The sequence below is a fragment of the Phalacrocorax aristotelis genome, chromosome 10 (assembly GCF_949628215.1).
Source record: "Phalacrocorax aristotelis chromosome 10, bGulAri2.1, whole genome shotgun sequence".
NCBI lineage: Eukaryota > Metazoa > Chordata > Aves > Suliformes > Phalacrocoracidae > Phalacrocorax > Phalacrocorax aristotelis.
Window position 1 is genome coordinate 20,006,214 of NC_134285.1, and position 21,230 is coordinate 20,027,443.

Genomic DNA, 21,230 nt, shown 5'->3' on the forward strand with positions numbered 1-21,230 from the left:
TCTGGGTGCAGCCGGCGCCCTGGCGTGAGGCGGGCAGGGCAGGCAGCAGAGCACTCGCCCCGGCTGGACGGAAAGCCGTCGCTGCAGCTGCGCCATCATGCCCGGGCCCCGCCGCCCGCACGTCTCTGAGCTCCCCAGCGGGTGCTTGCCGGGGCAGAAGCTGCGGCAGCAGGCTTGCGCGCCCCCAGGCTCTGCGTGCTGCCCCAGGAGGAGCCCGCAGGCGCTTGCGAGGAGGTCAGCGCAGCGCTCCCCCCGCGAGCCGCGAACCCGCGTGGGTGGTGGGCTCCCCACGGCTACTCGCCAGGTGAGCGGCATCGTGCCGCAGGAGTGCTGCTGCCTAAAATTTGCCTGTTTTCAACTCCCAATTACCACAGTCACAATTTCATTTGCAGTATTTGAGCGAAGCGCTGGCAGCGTTTTGCTTCATGTGTTTCTACTTAGGAGGACGACAGGGTGAACACCGAAGGAATATGTTTTACAGCACTGGTTTGGCTGTGATGAGCCACATGCAGCTGGCCCCAGCTCCTGACTGGCTGCCTTCTCCTGGCACTGGGAGTATTAGTTGAAGCCATCTTGGTTGTCTCCCCAAGGGGGAGGATGTAATTATCTTCTTTTTGCAAGATTGCATGTAATTTTCTCCCCTCTATCTTAAAAAAAAAAAAAAAAACCAAACCAAACTGAAACAGAAGCAGAAATGAACTGTGTAACAAGCTGATAACCTATTAATTCTTTCATCACATTGAGCACAAAGCTCTGATGAGCCTAGTGCTATAAGTCTTGCTGGTTTTTTGTGAACATTTCTTCCAAGGAAGCAAGTGGTCTCTTTGCAGGAAGCCACAACACCAGCCTAAACCCAGTGTGTTGTCATGGCACTGTCAATAGTTGCCTTACCTGTACGCCAAACTGTGGGCACTTGTAGGATCGTAGGAAACTCATATAGGGAGGGACGTCCAGAGATCTGTAGTCCAGCCGCCTGCTCAGGGCAGGGTCAGCCATGAGATCAAACCAGGTTGCTCAGGGCTTTCTCCAGCCAGGACTTAAATACCTCAAGGGATGGAGATGGTGCCACTGCCCTGGGCAACGTTTCTCAGCTGTTGCTACCAGCCTTCCTAATTCCAGTCATTCTGGGAATGATATTTTCGGTTTGCTGTGTCTTTGACATTTATTCACTGTGCACTCTATTTTTCACCACCTAGAGTCTATCCAGAAGAATTTCCTTTCCACTTTGATTTCTTTCTCTGTCTCCGGGGTTGTTACACATCGCACTGTTGCTCGTGAACATCCTAGCGCAGGCCACGCTGCTCTCTTGCATTCTCTCATCTGCTGAGGTTTTTGATGTCGTGCTGATCACCGTGACATCTGAAGAGTTTCTCCCGTGCACTTACGGCGTGGCTATGCTTTTATATTTCCCTCTCTTTCAGTCAGTCATCTTGTGCCCGTGTTTTTATATGTCCTTGTTCTGAAGGGCACCCACTTGCCAACTCTCTTTTGACAGGATTGTTTCATGAGTTTTGTGTTTCACTCTTCTGCTTGTATCATATTTAGTATACCATGTCCTGAGGGCAACTGCTGTCCAACGTTTGTCCCATTTAATTGAATTATGGTTGCCACAGGGAGTGGAAAGGTCAAATTTCATTCTGCGTGGTGAATTCTGCAAGCCAAGGTACGTTACAGAGGAAGGGGGCAACCTGGCTCCCAAAGCCTGTGTCAGGGAGCCAGGGGTTGAACTGATGGGGATTTTAAAAGGCGTCGCCCTTCTTCCCAAGGAAATGCAGTTGGAGTTGGGTACCGAATTTAGTCTTATTGGAAAACCCCAGCTGTGCAGCCAAGCACCACAGTTCTTTTTGTGCCTATCTCCATGCTGCCTCTCTGCTTTCTGGCCAGAGCCTCCTCTGGGACAGAGTCGTGCTTTGCCTCAGATGCCTACCAAAGTCCTCTCAGAGAGTGTCTCTAGAGAACCAAGCACAAGCGGAGGGACTGATATAAACTGCATACTTCTAGGTAGGGCTGGGCAGGGTACCAGCAACGGGTCTGCAAAAACACAAATAGATGCAGTGCTAGCATTTCTGGTATTTAGTTTTTAAACAGCATGAAATGTTTGCATTTCAGCCTCCGTGCCTCATTTCAGCATCTCTGAGGCGAGAGGATGGAGCTTAGTGCTCATGGATGCCACAGTGCTAAGCCGTCCCCTTACAGGCTCTGTAACAACCCCTGGGGGCCTCCGCACTGACCTCCTCCGCACTGACCTCCTCCGCACTGACCTCCTCCGCACTGACCTCCTCCGCACGGACCTCCTCCGCACGGACCTCCTCCGCACGGACCTCCTCCGCACGGACCTCCTCCGCACGGACCTCCTCCGCACGGACCTCCTCCGCACTGACCTCCTCCGCACTGACCTCCTCCGCACGGACCCTGAGGCAGCCCTGCCTGCAGGAGCAGGACACAGAGGTGGGCATTCAGTGGGAAGCAGCAGAACATCTTTATGCAGGATGTTTTGGGAAAAACTTTCTTGAAAGGTTTTGTTTTGATGTTTGCTTTGTGTTTGTAAGGATGTGAAAGGCAAAAAGCAGAGCAAGTAAAGGGAGTGTTAATGAAAATGAGGCAAAAGACAGTGCTTGAAACCCCACCAGCTGAGTTTTGCTCAACAACATGAGAGAAAGAGAGCGATAACTTGCGTGCTCCAACATTCGTATTTGAGCCCTAACAGGGAAGGCAGGGTCATGACATGAGAGGAAATTTTAGAACATCATCGCTGTGCTAAGTGTGACTGCAGGAGACAGCGAGCAGCTGCAAAAACTGATATAAATGCGTGGATTTCATGGCTTGCAATATAATGCTTTGAAATCACTTGTCATCAGAGGGACTTTCGTTCTTGCTTGCTCACTCACAGTTTTGCTGTAGTTCTTCAATTTCAATTCAGTTCTTCAACTTTCAATTCAGTAGTAATAATAAAATGCTTCTGTCGAGGCCAGAGAGCCGTACAACACATTCAGGCTGTAAGATCTGTCATGCCGTCGTCTTCTCAGGCCAAAACCCAAAGCCAGCTGAGTTTTGGTTTACACTGTCAGCTTGCTGAGGATCACCAAGAGCAAGACTAACTCCAGCCAGGGCACTGTCTGCTTTGGGCTTGCAGAAGATATTTGTGCTACATTGTTCTCCTTAATTACTGCTCTCTGGAAACATAAGGCATGGGATAAAGGAGAATGAAACAAACGGGCTTATTTAGGTCAATTACAAAAGTACAAGCTAATTGCAAACAAAGTGGTAAAACGCGTGGAGGAGGCTCAGAGGAAAACATTGTCAAGAGTGACCTACATACTCTCGGGGAGGGAGGGGGAGGTTAGACAGCAGGCGGTGGGGCACGCATAGCTCAGCACGAGAGGGGTTTGCATGCTTCTCTCCTCTCAGGTCCCTGGGCTGGGGCCAGCCTGCATGCTGAGTGCCATCCCCGTGGTCTGCGAAGAGCTGGCCTCAAACACATAAGAACATCCAGGGAGCCATCAGCCAAGTGATGCGGAGGCATCGGTCTTATGTGACCTTCAGCCCTACAGGGAGATGCAAGACCTCTTCCCCAAGCTTTGGGGCAGACCTGGAAAATAATAGCCCCCTGGTTTCCATGCAGAACAGCCCTGGAGTGAAAGCAGCGTAGTTTGTACGCTCTTGCTTGTGCTGCCAGAGGGAGGACAAGTGAGGGACAATCAGTTGCTTAGACACATGCTGGAGAACATATCTTGTGATCCCTTTCTGTGTCTGTAACGGTAAGGAGCTCTCTCTAATCCAACCTGACCCAACAATAACCTAACCCAACCCAACCTTCCTACGGGAAACAGGCCCTTGGGTGATCTTAGAGCGGTAACGCAGCGACTTTCAACCTCTGCTCAGTGAGCCCTTGCAGCTACTTTTAAAACGTTTGTAAAAGGTAGCAGTTCTCGACTACCTTTCACAAACCTCCTAAACCCACTGCCAACAGGCTGAAGCGTGTAGGCGTCTCCACTGCAAAACATTCATGGGCCCAAAACTGGGAAAGGTATGAAGTGGCTACTCTGAGGGAAACCTTTCTTGTTCCTCGCAGAGTTCAATGGTAAATTCAGCCTCTGCTTCGTATTTTCCAGAGAGCAGTAATTAAGAACAATGGAACACAAATAACTCCTACAAGAGGGAACAAGGATTTGGCATTCCTTATTTAAGTGTCAGCTCAGTCAAATGCTTTTCTATCATGTGGTTTTCAGCTCTGGGCTCCCCTTACAAGGAGGGACCTCTGTATCCAACATCCAATCTGTGCGTGCCTGCCAGCCCTGGTGCCTGGCCAGTCTGTGAGAGGCAGCCCTCTCCTGTCTGCACGCTGCCATTCTTGTCTCTGCCCACATCCAAGGTCCCAGCTAATTACTCTGTAAAAAAGGCAGGAGTTCATGCAAGACTGCAGTTCCGCTGGGGGCTTTTGAGACTGTCAAACCATTTGGTCCTGCGTGTAAATCGTACCAGACTCAGATCTGAGCTTAAAGAAACCCCTGTGGATTCGCCTGGGTAACACGTCATGGCTTATCTGAGCAGCCAGAGCTGTGATGGTGAGGAGTTCACAGGACCGAGAGAGTGTCCAGGCTGAGCTTTGCCTCAGTACTTGCGACATCCGAGCACTGACAAGGCTGTCATGAGGACCATTCACAGCACGTGCTGCCGGAGGTGGCTGTGGGAAGTCCTGCAGCCATTCCTCCAGGCTTAAATCAGCTGGCCCAGGTTTTTTTTTAATCAATCACATCTGCCACCTCAGAGCAAGCATACAGAAGCACACCTCGCTGCACACCAAACATGCACGTGCCTCAGGCACCGGTGAGTCAGACAGCAGCCTTGGTTTGAGAGCTGAGCAGACACACGCACGCACTTTGCTAATTATGTTAAAAATAGTTTTATCCGAGGGCATGGATTTTGTTGATCCCTTGAAATACAGGAGTGAGACTTAAGTGGACAAGTTCACCTGTTATAACAGCAGAGCCAAAATTTAAATGGGTTTATATTTTTTTTTTCCTTCAGTTTAGGACATTCTTCTAATTCATTAAAAAAAAAAAAAATCAGTGTAGCTGTGCTTGGGATTTCCAGGTACATCTGCGCACCTTTTGTCTTATTACAGAAATCATCTATCCTTGGTGGATACAAGCCTTTTCTAAGCAGCATCTTCCTATCTTCAGCCAGGCTTTCTATACTACCCGTTTTGTTCGTACGCCCATGGTTTCTCTTTATCAGCACAATTTCCTGGCGCCCAGCTGAATGGTATTCATGCATGTATAGTTTTCTTTTTTTAAAGCTTAGCTGGGATTTGTGATATAAGCATGTTCTCCCTGGATGGTTTACAAAGCATGGATGATGTCTACATGACTTTTCCATGGAAACAGATGAAGAAAAGATCCTGTGTAACCTCTGCCTGGAATCTAAACTTTTTAAGTCATGTACCAGGAGTCTGATAGAAAGACCCAGGCTATGGTTGGAAACAATTTCCAGAACTTTATTTTGCTTATCCCTTGTAGCTGCAGCGATAAAGGAGAGATAGGAAGGAACAAAGCTCACTGCAGGAAAACAAATCAACAAAACCAACTAACTCCAGCAGGGGTTCATCACCTGTAATGCTGTACATTGAGCATTGAAAACCTTTGTGCGTCCTACAAAGAATCCTCTGTGCATTTTGCCAGGGCAAACTCATATCTAATTAAGAGGTTAATAATGACATTATTAAGCTTGCAGTAATTTTTATTTCTGGAGAAAAATTAAATGTAAAATGCTCTCCATACATACTCCATGGTAGCTGCTTTTCTTCTCTTACCTTCTACCCTTCTATTTTCTCGTCTAGGTATTTTTATTCCGGACTAGACCAAAGCTGTTTATCTTTCTGCCTCCACCCTCTCTCCCTGTCCGAGTTCCTGCTGTTCACTGCTCTAACAAGTCAACAGGTGGAAAAAGGCATTACAACCCTGCTGAATCAACATCCTGTGAGGCTAAAATGATAGCTGTTAGCCTAAATGGAAAGCAGCCCCGTGGTCCTTTGGAGGTGGAAGGGTAGACAACTGTTAGGGAAGAAGACTGAATGCTCTTCTTCCACAGGGTTTCAAAGTTTGTGGGGAAAAAAAATGTGTTCCCTGATCTTCACTTGGCCCAAAAGCTGCTCAGGAAAGTGACAATGAGAGTGTGGAGCAAAATGTCTGTCCTGAATATTTTTGCAGACTCACATGAGCAAGTTCAAGCCATGCCCTCAGCTGTCTGGAAGCTGTGAATCTGCATGAGTGTGACGCTGATCCCTGTCTACCTCACCTGGTCTCTGAGCTGGCCCCAGTTGCTCATGCTGGATGCCACAACTTCCAGTTTGGACTCCCTCCAGTACCAGGAGAGCAGGTCAGCTCTAACACGTTGGTGTGTGGAAAAAAAAAAAAAAAAAAGAAATCCTTTCTCAGATCTATTTCTCTTACTAAGAAATCAATAAAAAATTGGCAGAAACAAGCTGAGCAAGCAACCATCCTGGGTCATGGCTGCAGCGTGGAGTCAACATATCAGGGTCTCAGGGGCATGGAGCACCTTGCTGCCCCTGCCAGACAGAGCCCAGTGGATCCGGAGATGGGACGACGACTGCCCTCATTGTGTCAGCACAGCTGGCTGGAGGGTCACCTCACGCTCCCTGCTTGGCTGCAGATGACAAGAGCTTTGCATGTAAGGAGAACAAGTTCAAGGAAAGGTTTTAATATCACACTGAGAGGGCTTGTGTAGCACTTCTGCTCTGTTGCTTTGTGTCTTCTTTCACATGCTTTTTTATCATGGTATTTTTGGCTAGGAAAATAATTTTGTTTAAAATCTCTTCAAAAATGTTCCTTTTGCTTGGAGCCCTACAGGAGGATTATGGGATTATTTCCAAGATGCTATTTCTTAGAAAAGCACAGATGATTTCTGCAACAGAGAAAAACATTTTCAGATACTTCATTACCTAAAGCTTAAAAAGACGACATTTCATTTATCGAGGCATCTGTTCTCTCTCATTTTTTATGGCATCCCTTGGAAGACTACTTTAGGAACACATCATTCAAGACCAAATGCTGCAAATTCCAAAGAAAAATGATATAATTTATTCATGGTACTTTGTCCTTTCTGGCAAGGAAGAACTCATGATCTCTGGAGTGAAACTGAAAATCCTGTTGCCTTCGGTTATCAACTGATGGCAGTCAGTGCTGCCCAATGGAGACGGGCCTTACAGGAATGTGCTGTAAAAGACAAGCTTTGTTCTGACGTAAAGGCACTCAAGAAAAAGGCGAGCAATAGCGAGAAGACAATAATAGGGGCACAACAAAAGTAAGAGCAGTAATCGGTGGGATGGGTGAGCACAGCGAGAAGCACACTCACCATCACAAGCCACACACGTGTGCCTTTGATGAGCTTCGACAGAAGCAGCAGCAAATGACTGACCAGCAGTTTACCAGCTTGACTGCTGCCGTGGGAGAGCTTATTTTGGACACCATGAGCAAGAGCAACATCAGGAGGCATGTCATGGCACAGCAGGTTTACCGCTTGCTTCTAGACATGCCACTCTTAGTTTCAAGTTATTTGGTATTTATTGGAGGATACGACTGGGAGAACAGAAGCCATGCAGGTTAGCATCATCTTCTCCAGGTTCACCCAAGCTAGAAGTCTAGTAGTTGTACAGTCAGTGCAAGGGTTTTGCACTAACCTTTCATAAGTTGATACTGCAATTGGAAAAATCAGGCCCTTCTAATGGTGAAATAGGTGTGTGGCAAGACTTGTACAGCAATGCCTAGAGGAATAAAAAGAACAAGTGTTTGTATTAATAAAACTATAGAAAAAGTTTATTTAAAAATAACTGGTAAGATCCTTCTTTTTAGGATGAACTGAAGAAGCTCTGTGATATTTCATCCTGCTTAAAAAAATAAGTAGAAAGGTAGTATGCTTTAGTCAGAAAATCAGAAACATCCGTTCCCTGTCCCAGTTCCCTTTCACCGAATTTAGAAGTCCACTGATGTTTCAGAGTTAGCCTGTCTCTTCGGTGCTTCACAGACACAAAGCAATGTAATCACAAATCACACTATGCCAGGCTCAGCTTTCCACAAAAGAGGAACAATGCTAGCTGCCTTTAAACAGTGTCTCCCAAGCAAACATCTCAGCTGTCCCTTGTTTTCAAAGACATCCCTCACTTCTTTCTCAAATATATATGCATGTTTCTCCCAAATGTGATGACTCTGATGTTTTACTGATGAAGAGCAGAAATTTAAGAACTGTCAACTATTTTTTTCCCCCTGTGCAGTGCCAGGTCCCAGTCCTGTACAGGCTGGTGCACGTTTTTAACTCCATGTCCAGTGTGAGTTGTTCCACTCACTAGAATTGATAGTCTGGATAAAACTAAACATATGTTTAAATCTTCATAGAAAAGGGATTTTATTTTTGCAGCAGCAGCTCTGGTTTCCTTCATGAATTTCTCCTCATCCTTAGCAACGTGGCACTGTTATTCAGCAATAGGGCAATAGAGTCGGTAGGAATGGACAACATTCACGTTTTCTAGAATTCTTTTCTTACGTGCCACCCCTCGGGTTGCAGGCCATGTCTGGGCCTGAAAGCTAAGACAAAGGATTTTATGATTCTATACTTATATTACTAGCTCCCATGGACTTCAATTACTTCTATTTTAAAAATAATTGCTACATTACCAACTCTTGCAATTTTACTGTAAACCTCACAAAATTTGGTATCTTTCGGAAAGCCCCCGTTCCTGGAACCTTGTGACTTTTTGACACAGCAACAAGCATGGCTTTCTCTATGGTACCTGTGTATCAAAACTAAAGCCTAACATAGGTAGGAAACCGATATTTTAAATTCATTTCCTGCGGGTTACTGTGACATGACTGGAACTAACAGAGATTAGAAAGATGTCCCATGTTTTGCCTCTGAGTGTTTTCATCAATACATGCAGGTTTCTGACGAGTCAAGCCTTAAGATCCTAATCCCGCAAGCCCTTGTGCCTGCTCAGGATCCCGCTTGGAATGCAAACAGCCTTTTCCTGAAATTCAGGCAGAGCAGGTTCACATAGTCACAAGCTGTGACAGTGGCAGTGTGCTGGCCACCGTGGGCACCGCTAAGGAGAAGACCGTAGCCCATATGTGGATCATTTGTCATAGTAAATCTGTGAGTGAACTTCAGCAGATTTTCATGGACTATTTTTTGGAACTATCATCTCCCATTGCTGCAAATACTCTGGGTTTGCATTAATCACTGAAGATGGGACAGTCACGAAAGTCGGGAAAGGTGGGGATGGCAGCTGCTATAGGAAATGGGGAGCCAGAAGGATGATCCAAGGACAGAGGATAGGTTGTAATAAGTGGCAGAGCATGTTAAGGAAGTGGGTGCCAGCAGGACTTTTCCACCCTAAGAAATGCTGGTTTCCTTTCTCACCTTTAGGGCTTTGGTGTTAGGCCAGTGTGGATGTCTCCACAGCCTCTTTGAACTCTTAGAAAGAGAGCTACATCCTAAATGTACACTCTTTTATAGCAATTCAGGCTTGGTGGCCTGTGAAATCTGCCTCCCTGCCTCCTCTCATGCAGTTAGTGCCTGCCACGGCACGGCAGGGCATCTGTCTGTCCCCATTTGGGAAGCACAAGAGTTAGCGTAGCGCTTCTGAACTCTTCCATGGGGAACAGATAATAGGTAGTTCCAGGGCAAAACCTTCTGCTGGCCTGGTGTATGTTTGCTTCTAGGCTCTCACCTGCCATGAGCCAGCACACAAGCATCGAAATTTCTGACTCCATGGGCTCCATCCCCACATCTTGATGTGACAGCGGCCTGCCAGACTCTTAGCAAGAACTTTGTAGAGAGCTATGGGGAGAAGGAGCTCCAGGACCTCTTCATAGGTAGGAACAGACCACAGTTGCAGTGTAGTCCTGCTGTGCCATTGTGGGGCTGTGGAGAACAATGGTCATCTGGTTATGTCCAGCTCAGCTGCTATGGCTTTGGCTTTGCCAGCAGCCTCTGCATCAGCTAGTGCCCCAGTAAAGGATCCAAACACCAGTGATTCGGAAGATGTGTATCATCCAAGCCTGACTACCCTGAGGTAAGGTGGTCACTCAACACATTTTACACTGACCGCAGGACCCAGAATCACAGAATGGCAGGGGTTGGAAGGGACCTCTGGAGCTCATCTTGTCCAAGCCCCCTGCTTGAACAGGCACACCTAGAGCAGGGGGCACAGGAATGTGTCCAGGAGGGTTTTGAATGTCTCCAGGGAAGGAGACTCTACAACCTCCCTGGGCAGCCTGTGCCACTGCTCTGTCACCCTCACAGGAAAGAAGTTTTTTCTCATGTTTAGCTGGAACTTCCTGTTTTCCAGTTTGTGACCATTGCCCCTTGTCCTGTCGTTTGGCACTACTGAAAAGAGGCTGGCCCCATCCTTTTGACACCCACCCTTCAGATATTTATAAGTATTGATAAGATCCCCCCTCAGTCTTCTCTTCTCCAGGCTAAACAAACCCAGGTCTCTCAGCCTTTCCTCATATGGGAGACGCTCCAGTCCCTGGATCATCTTGGTAGCTCTCCGCTGGACTTGCTCCAGCAGTTCCCTGTCCTTCTTGAACAGGGGGGCCCAGAACTGGACGCAGAACTCCAGATGTGGTCTCACTGGGGCAGAGTAGAGGGGGCCAAACTCCTTTCCATGCACCCCAGGACACCGCTGGCCCCCTTGGCCCCAAGGGCCCGGTGCTGCTCTCCAGCAGGTCCCCCCCAGCCTGTGCTGGTGCGGGGGGGTTGTTCCTCCCCAGGGGCAGGACCTTGCACTTGCTCTTGTTGAATCCCATGAGGTTCCCCTGGGCCCAGCTCTCCAGCCTGCCCAGGTCTCACTGGATGGCAGCACAGCCTTCTGGTGTATCAGCCGCTCCTCCCAGCTTGGTATCACCAGCGAACTTGCTGAGGTTACACTCTATCCCTTTGTCCAGGTCATTGATGAATATATTGAACAGACCCACGTCTTTCCAGAAGCATCCTCAGCACCGCTGCCCTCCAGGCCTGGAGACCCCTCGGGTGTCACCGCAACGCTGTGCGTGTCTCTCGGGTGGGAGATGCACTCCCACTTTTCGCTGAGACTGACCAGCGCCAAGCTCCCTCACGGCCCGTTCACCGCCGCCGCGCCGCGATCCCTCCGCTTCCCCGTCTCCCTCCGCCGCTCCCCCCCCGCGGTTTGACCCGCGCGGGCCGCCGTAGTGCGGCGGGGCGGTCGGCCGGGGGATGCGGGCGGTGCTGAGGCCGCCGGGGGCAGCGGCTGTGGCGAGCGACGCGGGCGGGCGCTCGCCCCTGGGCTCCCGGGACCGCCGCGGGGCTCGCCTAGGCGGCCTCGGCCCCGCCACCGCCGCGTCTGGCCGAGACGAGCCGCCCCCGCGCTCCCGCCGCCACTGAGGGAGCGGCCCCCGCCCCGCCCGCGGGGGCGGCCCGCGCCGCGGCCCCTCCTCGGGGGAGGCCGGCTGCATGGGCAGGCGCTGCGGGGCTCCGTGGTGCCCGGCCTCGTCGAGCCGCTCCTGGGCACCAGGTAGGAGAGGTTTAACCCGGCGGAGGAGAAGGCGCGTTCCCCCAGTCCGCAGCGCTGCCGCTGCAGGGAGAGGGGCTGGTGGTTGTGCTGACTTGGACGGTTCTCTCTTCCCCGCCTCTCTCCCCTTCTCTCTTCCCCGCTCTCTCTTCCCCCCGCCCCCATTTTGCACGGAAGCCGGCTGGATAACTTACTGCAGGCTTTGGCTGAATCCCTCCTTCCCCCTTCCTCGCTTCGGGAAAGGTGAACGTTTTGGGGTGGGGGGGGTGTCTGTGATTGTTGGCAGCAGTTGCAGCTCCTCATTCACCCCCTTTATAAATAGGGGGTGCGGGGATGTGCAACATTATCTGCCTTTATTATCAGATATCACACGCTTTATATACGCGTACTTAAAGCAGAGCTAAATTTGTGGGAGTTAAAAACTCCCTCGTGTGTATTCTCGGTGTGCTTCTGTGACTTGGTGTTTAATAACGAGGTACGGTGTTGTGCTTTCCAGACCATGAAGCCTAAGGTGGAATGGATGTGTATGGAGCAAAAGCAAGGGGCTGGACGGACTGCTGCTAATAGGCTGCAACAATGGGAATTTCTGTCTTTGTCATAAGATGATGCCGAAGTGTAAAACACCTAAATTTTGCATCTGGGGATTGGTTTAGATTATACTAAAAGGATGATAATTTTTGTGGAAGCCTTGGGGAATAAGTAATACTGCACACATCCTTATCATAAACTCCTGAATTTGGCATTTCTTGCAAAGAATAAGGCTGGAATTTATTGCAAATGTTGTATTGACCTACAGGCGCATCTTTCTGTTTAGATTACTGCTGATTTGATCCTCTGGAATCTGCAAAAGGAAAGTCTGCCAGCCTCTGTGAATAGCTTTGCAGTGTAACAGGACTGGAGTCCCTGAGCAGAATTGCTGAGAGATATGTGAACGAATGTAAGCAAAGCTGAGCACGTCGGAATTTCTGCCTCAAACCTGGGCTCGTTCCCCAGGTGAAGTTTGTGTGTGGGGTGAATACCCTCTTGGCACCTGGAGATGATGTCAGTCGAAGGGTCTACAATAACAAGTCGGATCAAAAATCTGCTTCGCTCCCCTTCCATTAAGCTGAGGAGAAGCAAGCCTGGGAACAAGCGGGAAGATATAGGCAGCAAGGTGAGTGCTGTGTGGTGCGGTCAGCACGCTTTAACTTTGTTGCCTAAGGTCCCGTCTGTGTTAGCAATACTGCTTTGGGAGACCTGGTGTAACCGTAGGGTGACGCACAGCAACTGATATGTGACTGTAGTTTGTCTTTTAGTTGGGTTCTTTACTGTGCTGCAGATCCTTGCTGAAGCCCGGGTCCCTTTTCTGAAACATGCTCTTTTTGCTTGTATGGTATGTACTCAGTCTGTATCAGAAAGCTTTTGGTATTTTCCACACTGTGGTGTGGGGAATTGTTACAGATGACTGACAGGAGAAATATAATGCTGCCTCTTCCTCCATGTTTCCAACTGCTAACCGGCATTACCAGCAGCTAACCATACACAAAGACACGTTCTTCTGTGTAAGCCATTGCTCTCAGCCCGGCAAAGGAGTGTTCTGTGAGCATGTGGGGAATGCTAGGATGGTCTGAAGGATGAAGGATGTGAGATGTGTCTCAGAGGTGACTGTTCAGGTGGGGTCTGTGTTCCACAGGCCTGGATGCGCTTTCTTCAGTGTTCCTTCTCTGCTTGCCTCAGACACCCTTCCCTTGGAGATGTCTTGTCTGGGGTATAATTGCTTCTGCCTGACAAATCCATCATTCTTGGCGTTATGGAGAACTCCTGACAGACAGTCACTCACTGGGAATTGACTTGTGTCATGAGGAGAGGAGGATGACTTAACCCCGGCTGCAGGGAGAACAGGAGCTGGGTGGCATTGCCTTGTGCTGACAGCAGGCGTTTCTGAGTCAGGGCACCTTGTTCGGCCCCTGCCACTGTTTCACTTGTAGCCCTGGGCAAACCACTCAGCCTTTTTGTAGCTCACTTTCTCCATAAATAGAAAGCTTAATCCCTCTTCCCTTGTGAAGACTCACTAATAAACAAGAAATGCTTGTAATCTGTGACTGCAAAGTGCATTTATTTGTCTCAAAACAGTAGTGCTTCAAAATTTATTTCGTGGAGTGAAGAGTGTCTGTAAAACTTCAGGGGAAATAAATGACCCCTTACCTAAATGGCCTGTCCCCAGCATGAAATCCTGTTCTCAGAACTGTAGTTCAAGTCAGAGTTTCCCTGAGATGACTGCTCAGTACTGAGGAACACAATATTCTTCTCTTGCTGAGCAAGAGAAAAACCCGCTCAGCTTCCTCAAAGTTGTCTGGAGGAGAGTCCTTGGTGTTTGTGTGTGATCTCGGTATGTGCATGCATTTGCTGCACTTAATGCAGCCTGTGAACTGCCAGGGAAATGTGCTTTGTAGCTGTTGCTGAAGAGCAGATAGTTGATCTGTATTCTGCAGAGACCCCTGTCGAAAGAGCCAAAAGCCACCTGTTCCACTGCATGCAGTGGTCGTTGGATTCTGGCTCTGTGAGTAGGTGTGAGGTCAGCACACTCCATTTCAGAGCTGGGATCTACTGCCACATACCCCAGGTCTTCTCTGGTACCTATTTCATTTTGTTTTCCTTGCACGTGCCTTTTGGAAGAGCTCCGTTGTATCCTTTGTGCTGTCTCCCAGTGTGCAGCCAGAGCTGTCTGATCCCCTGGGGATATCACGGATTCATTCCACACCATCCAATTAGAGTGTGAGGTCTGGATTTTCTGTATCTTATTAGTAAGAGCAGTTAATCAGTGAGATGCAAAGGAACTGCTGGGGAGTTTGCTGGTAAAAGCAATTTGTCACTGATGAGGAGGTAGTTGCTGGTGTTGGTTTCCTAGTGATCTGCTCTGAATTTCCCTCAAATGAGTTATGGCCTGCCTTCAGTGGGACAGCTGGAGTGGGCAAGGCAAAAAGGAGTGGGCCCCTTACCAAAGATCTGACATATGTTGGTTGTCTGTGAAGATGCTCCCTCTGCTATGTGAGCGTAAATCCCTTGGGACTGAAATTGAGCATCATACACGTTGCTCCTGAAGAATCCTTGCTGAGTTGCAGGGACAGGTTTTTCAGGCATCTTTTGTCTCTTGGACGTTTTGAGAAATGGCTGCTTCCAGAGTTGTATGTGACTCTAGTCTTGTGGAAGTGTGGAAGGGCATATGAAGCTGGTAGCTTTGGGTGGTCATCTCTGCTGAATGCTGCTTGGTTACGCAGGACAGAGGACTGTCGCCTTTAGATTAATGCATGAAAGGTGATACTGTGCTTTGTACGTGCAGATGTAGGTGAAGAGCAGGTCCTCAAAGCCCTGTGGTTCCTCTGAGTCCCTCAAGCTTTTATTGCAACCAGCTGCTCAATTTAAGATGGACAGGCACCCTCAGCGGCACTGCCTTGACTCCCATGAGCTATGATTTTCCTTGCCAGTGGAAGGTGTCCCTGGTGTCTCTTCTCTTTCCTGAGCAAGCCTTTGGCAGTGTGAGGCATGCCAGGCTGTCTCAGTGGTTAGGGGCAGACCCCCTTGGGCAGTTTGTCATGCTGAAGAGAAGCCCTGTGAAAACTGGCTCCTTTCAGTGAAGCAGCCTTGTAATGCTGGGCTGGATGTGGGCAGGCTGTGGGAGGCTGGCTTTGCAGAGACCTGTTTGTGCATTGCTCTGGAAGGGGGAGTGTGGGTAAGTACAGATATTTTGCATGAGGGCTGTGCAGGACATGCAGTGTGTTACTTGGGAGCTGTACAAGAGAGAACTTGTTTTGTGACTTTTATTAGGACTTATTCCTCACCTATAATTAATGCATGGTTGTACTGTGCAGCCCCAGGAGATCTCTGCAGGAGTAAAACTAAGGAACCAATATTTATTCATGCATATTTTAAAAAAATAAAATAAGGGGAAGGAACAGCAGTTCTTTACGTAACGCTTGTTGACAAATTGGATGTAGTGTTCATGTTGCTGCTTTTTGAAAACAACTTTTGTTTTGTGGGAGTGAGTCCTGATTTTTGTTGCTGTGTGACTAGCTCTGTGTTTGGATGGGGTTTTTTGTGTGTCTTCTGATGTTCATGGCTTGAATCCACTTTTTCTGTCCCCTCCAGGTCTCTGGTTTTTTTGTCTTGAATCAATATAGACCTAGAGTACAGTGACTTAAGTCTAGCCTTGGTGTTTGTTGGGATTGTAACACGCCGGTGTTGTGGCTGGAAGCTAAAATTTCCTTAGATAAGTTGGTTGGCCTTAGTTCAATTTTGAAAGAATTACTAGCCCTACCAGAAACCCAGCCGTGCATTTGGTCACCATGCTTGTGATTCCAGTAGAGACAGAAAGTTAAAAACTAGGCAGCGAGCTAAAACTAGCCTTTTGAAGCAGCACTGATCACCCTGAATGATTGGCACTAGCAGGACAGTGGGGTTGAGCCATTTCCCATTGCTAAATCCCTGGTTGCTGTGGTACCATGGCGTTTGGCTACACAAATCTCTCTCTGCCCACAAAAGTAATGTACCTGAGCAGGTACACTTCCTGCAGGGGCTGTTCATATCATTAAGCTCTACTCTTCTAAATATAAGTATCATTTTAACTGATGCAGCTGTGCCTATTTGGGGGGGGGGGCTGTATCTTCAGTCAAACCAGATTATGAATGTCAATGTAGAAACAAATTGCTACAAAACCTGCTACAGGCTTTTCCCTACAATGGTAAGGCAGTGAGTCAAAGAAACACATTTGGAATTTGCTGCTTGTTTCTTTGATCTCTCCTGTTTTTTCTAAGCCAGAAATATTTCAAATTGCCAGTTTAGAAGAGTGCTTTGAGTAAAACCTGATGTTCCCCAGCAGGAAGTCATTCAGCACGGGGACTGTTGTATTTTGGTCTCCCATGCAGCTGGAGCACCTGTTTCTACTCCATAATGTTGGGTTGGACTGAAAATGAGCCCTGATTAGGGCAGCAGAAACATGTATGCCTGCTTCTGTGTCCTGCCGATGAGCAGGGTGTGCACAGGCGCAGATTTAAGAGGGAAGCAGGTCCATGGAACCTTGAGATCCCTGATGCCTTGTCATGCCCCTCACATTCCCAGTGCAGTTCTCCAGCTCCTCAATCCCCTGAGAAGCTGCAGGGCTCAGCTAGGACCGCAAGCGGTCCTGGACACAGGAGAATGGAGTAATGTTTCTGGCCTGGCTCTAGCTTCCTGCCTTCAGAACACAGTCCTTTTTGTTTGAAAATATTGTAGCTTCCAACATGAATCAGTTTAGACTGCTACTGGTCTTAACTGGATCAGCTGACAATTGCTGAACCTGAACTGGAACAGAACCAAAGACCATGCAAGTTTGATTCACTGATATAAAGGCTTCAAAAATCATCACCTCTTGTTAAATGGTTTAAGGTGCAGCTGAGGCCTGTTACGGAGTGGGATTCTGTGTAAGTCTTTGGGAACAACTTGGTCCTGTGGCAGCAGAGCCTGCTAGGTTCCTCATGGGCAGCATTTCCCAGGAAGCTGGATGCGGGGCTGAGCAGCCTGGCTGCGTGGCTGAGGTAAAGAGCAGACTGTCTGATGCTGTCATAAGCTTTTGTTTTGGCAGGATTTGGAAAGGTCTTTTACACAATGATGGTGCTTTTGAGGAGCTGTTCAGTGCAGTATTGCTCTATTCCCCTTCTCTGCTCCACTAGTCTGAGTAGTGCTCACCCCACCAGCTCTGGGACCAGTGCAGCCAGTGGCACAGCTGAGAGGATGCATCTAACCCTGGTCTGGCCTTCTGCTGTTGTGCCTGTTCTGCTTCAGAGCTGATATCCATGAATGCTGCTTGGCCCTGGTTGATAGCAAGGGATCCCTCTCACAGCTCTGCACCGCTCAGTCTAATTGCACCCAGTTGCTTCAACAGCTTAGGTGCTGCTGTCTAGAGATAGAAGGGATTTTATGTCTCTCTCTGGTCAGGCTTATAACACTGTCTCTTAAGGCAGAGGATAAAGGCTGGTTAGCTTCTCCATAGCCAGACCTGCATTTCAGTGGCATGTCTGTATGTGTGGATAGAGTCAGTGTAACAACTGGAAGTGTCATAGCTCTGGGGCTGAATCCTTCCCTGCTGGGCTGCTCTGGTCCCTTCCCTTTCATCCTCAAATACATAGTGCTCAAGATGACTTTGTGTTTGTTAGCAATCTCACACACAGGTTTTCCTCGCTCTGTTCTTTGCTCTGTGCGTGTTATGCCTGAAATTACAGGGTGGTCTGGCCTGGAGTCGAACTTGAATGTTAAATGTGACTTATAGCCACAGGGCATATCAAAGCCAAAGTTTTTCTGCTGGTGGACTGTAGCACTAATTGCTTCTTGTTCTTGAAGTAGGATGGATGTAAAAGCATATAGCAATTCAACATGTTTGGTTTTGTAGCCTGCAACTGTATCCATGAACCACTGTGACTCTTGCCAATTCTGAGACAAGGTTGCTGGAAGGATCACCCTTCTGTCCACCCCTAAATAACGTGCTGTCTTTACCACAAAAGACAGCAGGAAGACCCCTCTATAGCAGGGAGGGAGCAATGATGTGCTGACAGCTGGGGTGCAGTCAGCACAAATTACACAAACCAGGTCACTTGCTGAGTGAGTTTAAATGGTTATTGCTTTCCTTGGGCGGTCACACACTGCTTTCCTGGAGGGTCTTTTAGATCTGCTCAGGTCTTGGCTTGCATGTTGTTCTTTACCTCCTTCACATAAGCTGAGTGTTCTGAGAAGGCACGTGAGACTTAGCTAACCTGGCTGGAGAGACTCGTAAGCAGGTTTTACTCTGTCCCTGCTGTGCTGGATAAACCGTACACATATAGACTGATGACCTCATTTTGCTTGTGAGCTGTTGTTCTGCAGTGGGCTGTGAAGCATGTAGTGTTATGCCAAAGACCTGGCTGGGATGGTGAGGTGGCAGAGGTCAGGGCTGGTCAGGGGTGTTGCAGGTGGTACATTTGCTGCTTGCTGGTCAGAGCTGTTGTTCACTGTAGTGCAGGGAAGGCTGGTGGAGAAAGACATCCACAGACACAGTGGAAAGAGACCTCCTCCAAAGTATACCATCTGTTTTGCTAGCTGTGTGCTTGGCATTGCCTGTGGTGTATCACCTCATTTGTTTCAGGAGGGCAGAACAGTTGAAGTGATGGTTGGGAGTCAGGCCAGGTTGGACCACTATCTGCTTTTGTATCATCAAGGGTCTGCAAGTGCCTGTAAAATGACTTGTATATTTTTTCACTCTCCTCTGTGTCTAGTGGAAAGCAACCGCAAGGCATCACCTCCGTTTCCAGCTGAGAAAGTGGCAGTCAGCATTTTGATGGCCTGGCAAAGCTGAGAAGATAAGTTTGCTTTCTAAGACCTGAGTCTTAGGAATTAGTTTCTCGGTTAGCTTTGGTACAGTTTTCTCTGTGAGAATGAAAGCAAACACCATGTACTAGGCAGTCTTTGGCTTTTTTTTAAAAGGTCTCTTGTCTTGATGTTGGGGCAGGGAGTGGCACTTACATGGCACTCAAGCAGCGCTTAGCGAAATGAAGCCATGATATTGGTGCTGAGTGATCTGAATAATTAACTAGCACCAGGCCTAGTTTCAGTCACTTCAGGCTTCTGTTTGTGTCTGATGTACCTGGCTTTGCCAAGCTGGCAATTTCCGAGGGCTCCTGTATGTGCACAGCAAAGTTGCAGCGTTTCCTGCTCAGGTTTCCAGCTCCAGATGTGGGCTGGTCCCTGTGCCTGAAACCCTGCGGGCTCTGCTGATGCTGTACCCACCAAAGGGTGGCTACTGAAATTCAGAAAAAGCTCCTGCTATTTCCTTTCACCACAGTGCTGTTTAGCCTTTCCCAGAGCATGCCTGCATGTTGTGCAAGGAAAATACAGCTGAGGCCTGTGGCTGTTGTAACCAGCAGTGGATATGTGCTGTGTGATCTGTCTTCAAAAATATTAGTGCAAAGGTGAGTCGCTGCTAATATTTGTATGACCATAGACTGCAGGAGCATCACATCTCTACCTTGCTTTGGTGAGCATTGGACAGATGTGTGATAAAGTAGACCCAGCCCAGAGGAGCCTCAGGCTTAAAAAACACAGGTGTGGGAGGAATGGGGCATGATTTTCCTCTACACACATGGCTCCAAACTCCCACTGGAAGTCTGAGGCAGACCTAGAAATTGAATCCTGATCCTCTGAGGCCAAATCTTAGCCTTAGCCACAAAGCCCAGTCTCTTGCAGATTACTAGGGATGTTTCTCACCTCTTCCATATGAGGACTGTGTGTTCATTTAGGATTATTTACTTAAAAGTCCCCAAACCATGCTGTTGTAAATGCTGACTCGGTTCCATTGTCACTAATAATTTCAGTAGCTCTGGTGATGATGACTTTCCAACAGGCTCAGGCAGATTAAGCACCGTATGAATTAGAGCTGTGGAAACCCCAGTAAGCCTTGTAATTTTGCTAGTGTCCCAGGAGACCTGTACTGTTGTTGGTTACTGTGGGGAAGCTCTGACTGAAGATCGTACCACAGAAAACTCTGTGAACTGCTGTTGTATTCAGTGTTTCCAATCCAATAGCAATAAAAGTCAGGCCTGCTTGTTCTCCCAAATACAGTATTAAAATTCACAGTTGGTCAAGAAGCCTAATGTGATTTAACAACTATTATGATATTTCTTACCTGGGGGAATTTGAACAATGACATTCCTTCCTCTACACTGATGGTTCTTTATTTTCTGCAACTCCCCAACACTTTGCATAGTTAGGCTGAAACTCCCCCTATCACGGATCAAGAGAGACTCCTTTCTCTGGAAGAAAGTAGATTATTAGAGGCTGTGTAGTAGTAGAGAGTCAATACATTAACAAATGGCTTGAGAGCAGGCAGATGGAGGAGTTTCTGGAAGAAGGAGAAAGCAACTTTATGGCAGTGTCAATGGATTGAAGGATATAGAATTCTTAAGCTCTCTGCTCCTGTTTTTCTTCCAAGTAGGCACTGTGAAAAACAGTGCTGCCTGTTCAGAAACCCTCCCCTATGGACACGCAGGCTCAGCGCAGGGTAGTTGTTTGAACTGCCAGTACTGAAGTGTTAGCTACGTCTCCTGTGCTGAACAGCGGTAACCTTTGAGCTCACCCAAGGGCTTTGAAATTGGTTGCTCACCTTTGAGTAGCACATCAGGGGCCGATTGCTTTTGAAGTCTTGTTTGTGCTAGGGATGCCTTCATTTTAAAACAAACAAAAAAAAGACACCATTGTTCAGCCCAGGACTTTGCACCAAAGGAGTTTGAGTTCATTACACGGTCCCTAACGCAATCTAGATGCTGGAGTTGCTGAAACATTGAATAGGACTGGGGGTGAAAGGGGTGTGTGCAAGATCTGTCTCCTTTGGTGACTGTTCTTGGTGCTCAGAACTTGCTCTGCTCTGTGCTTCAGCCGTGGGGCTGTGACCTGGACCGTAAGAGAATGGGGATGGTGTCAGAGGTATCCAGAGCGGGCATGAGTGCAAGGGTGTACTTGGCCAAGCACTTTCCTCTGCTAGAAACAACTTGCAAGCTGAGCTTCCTCATCAAGCTGTCTTAACAGTGATGCAGCATCAAAAGAGTCTATTGAATGATCCTGCCCCTCAAAGAAACAGGCTATACCAGTAAAAGGACTTCTTTTTTGCCAGTTACATTGCATCAATATTAGTGTCTTTTTCTGA

General features: G+C 48.2%; 1 protein-coding gene and 1 long non-coding RNA gene across 5 annotated transcripts in view; one reads left to right on the plus strand and one right to left on the minus strand.

Annotated features, from left to right (window-relative positions):
• Window positions 1–2,990: 2,990 nt before the first annotated feature.
• On the minus strand, window positions 2,991–10,728 carry LOC142062732 (uncharacterized). 2 transcript variants are annotated; one of them, XR_012662542.1, is made up of 4 exons: window positions 10,438–10,728; window positions 9,743–9,936; window positions 7,700–7,783; window positions 2,991–6,924 (listed from the first exon to the last, which is right to left on the minus strand). It is a non-coding gene; the product is annotated as an uncharacterized LOC142062732 (long non-coding RNA). The 2 variants fall into 2 exon arrangements; XR_012662541.1 differs by having other exon boundaries at window positions 9,743–10,728.
• A 732-nt stretch (window positions 10,729–11,460) lies between these two features.
• MAPKBP1 (mitogen-activated protein kinase binding protein 1) overlaps window positions 11,461–21,230 on the plus strand; it is a 97,813-nt gene continuing 88,043 nt past the window's right edge. For all 3 annotated transcript variants that reach the window (XM_075105628.1, XM_075105630.1, XM_075105629.1), the window contains exons 1-2: window positions 11,461–11,551; window positions 12,363–12,701. In XM_075105628.1, the coding sequence (XP_074961729.1) occupies window positions 12,585–12,701 (117 nt within the window). In that variant the 5' untranslated portion in view covers window positions 11,461–11,551; window positions 12,363–12,584. The remainder of the gene's footprint in view (window positions 11,552–12,362; window positions 12,702–21,230) is intronic.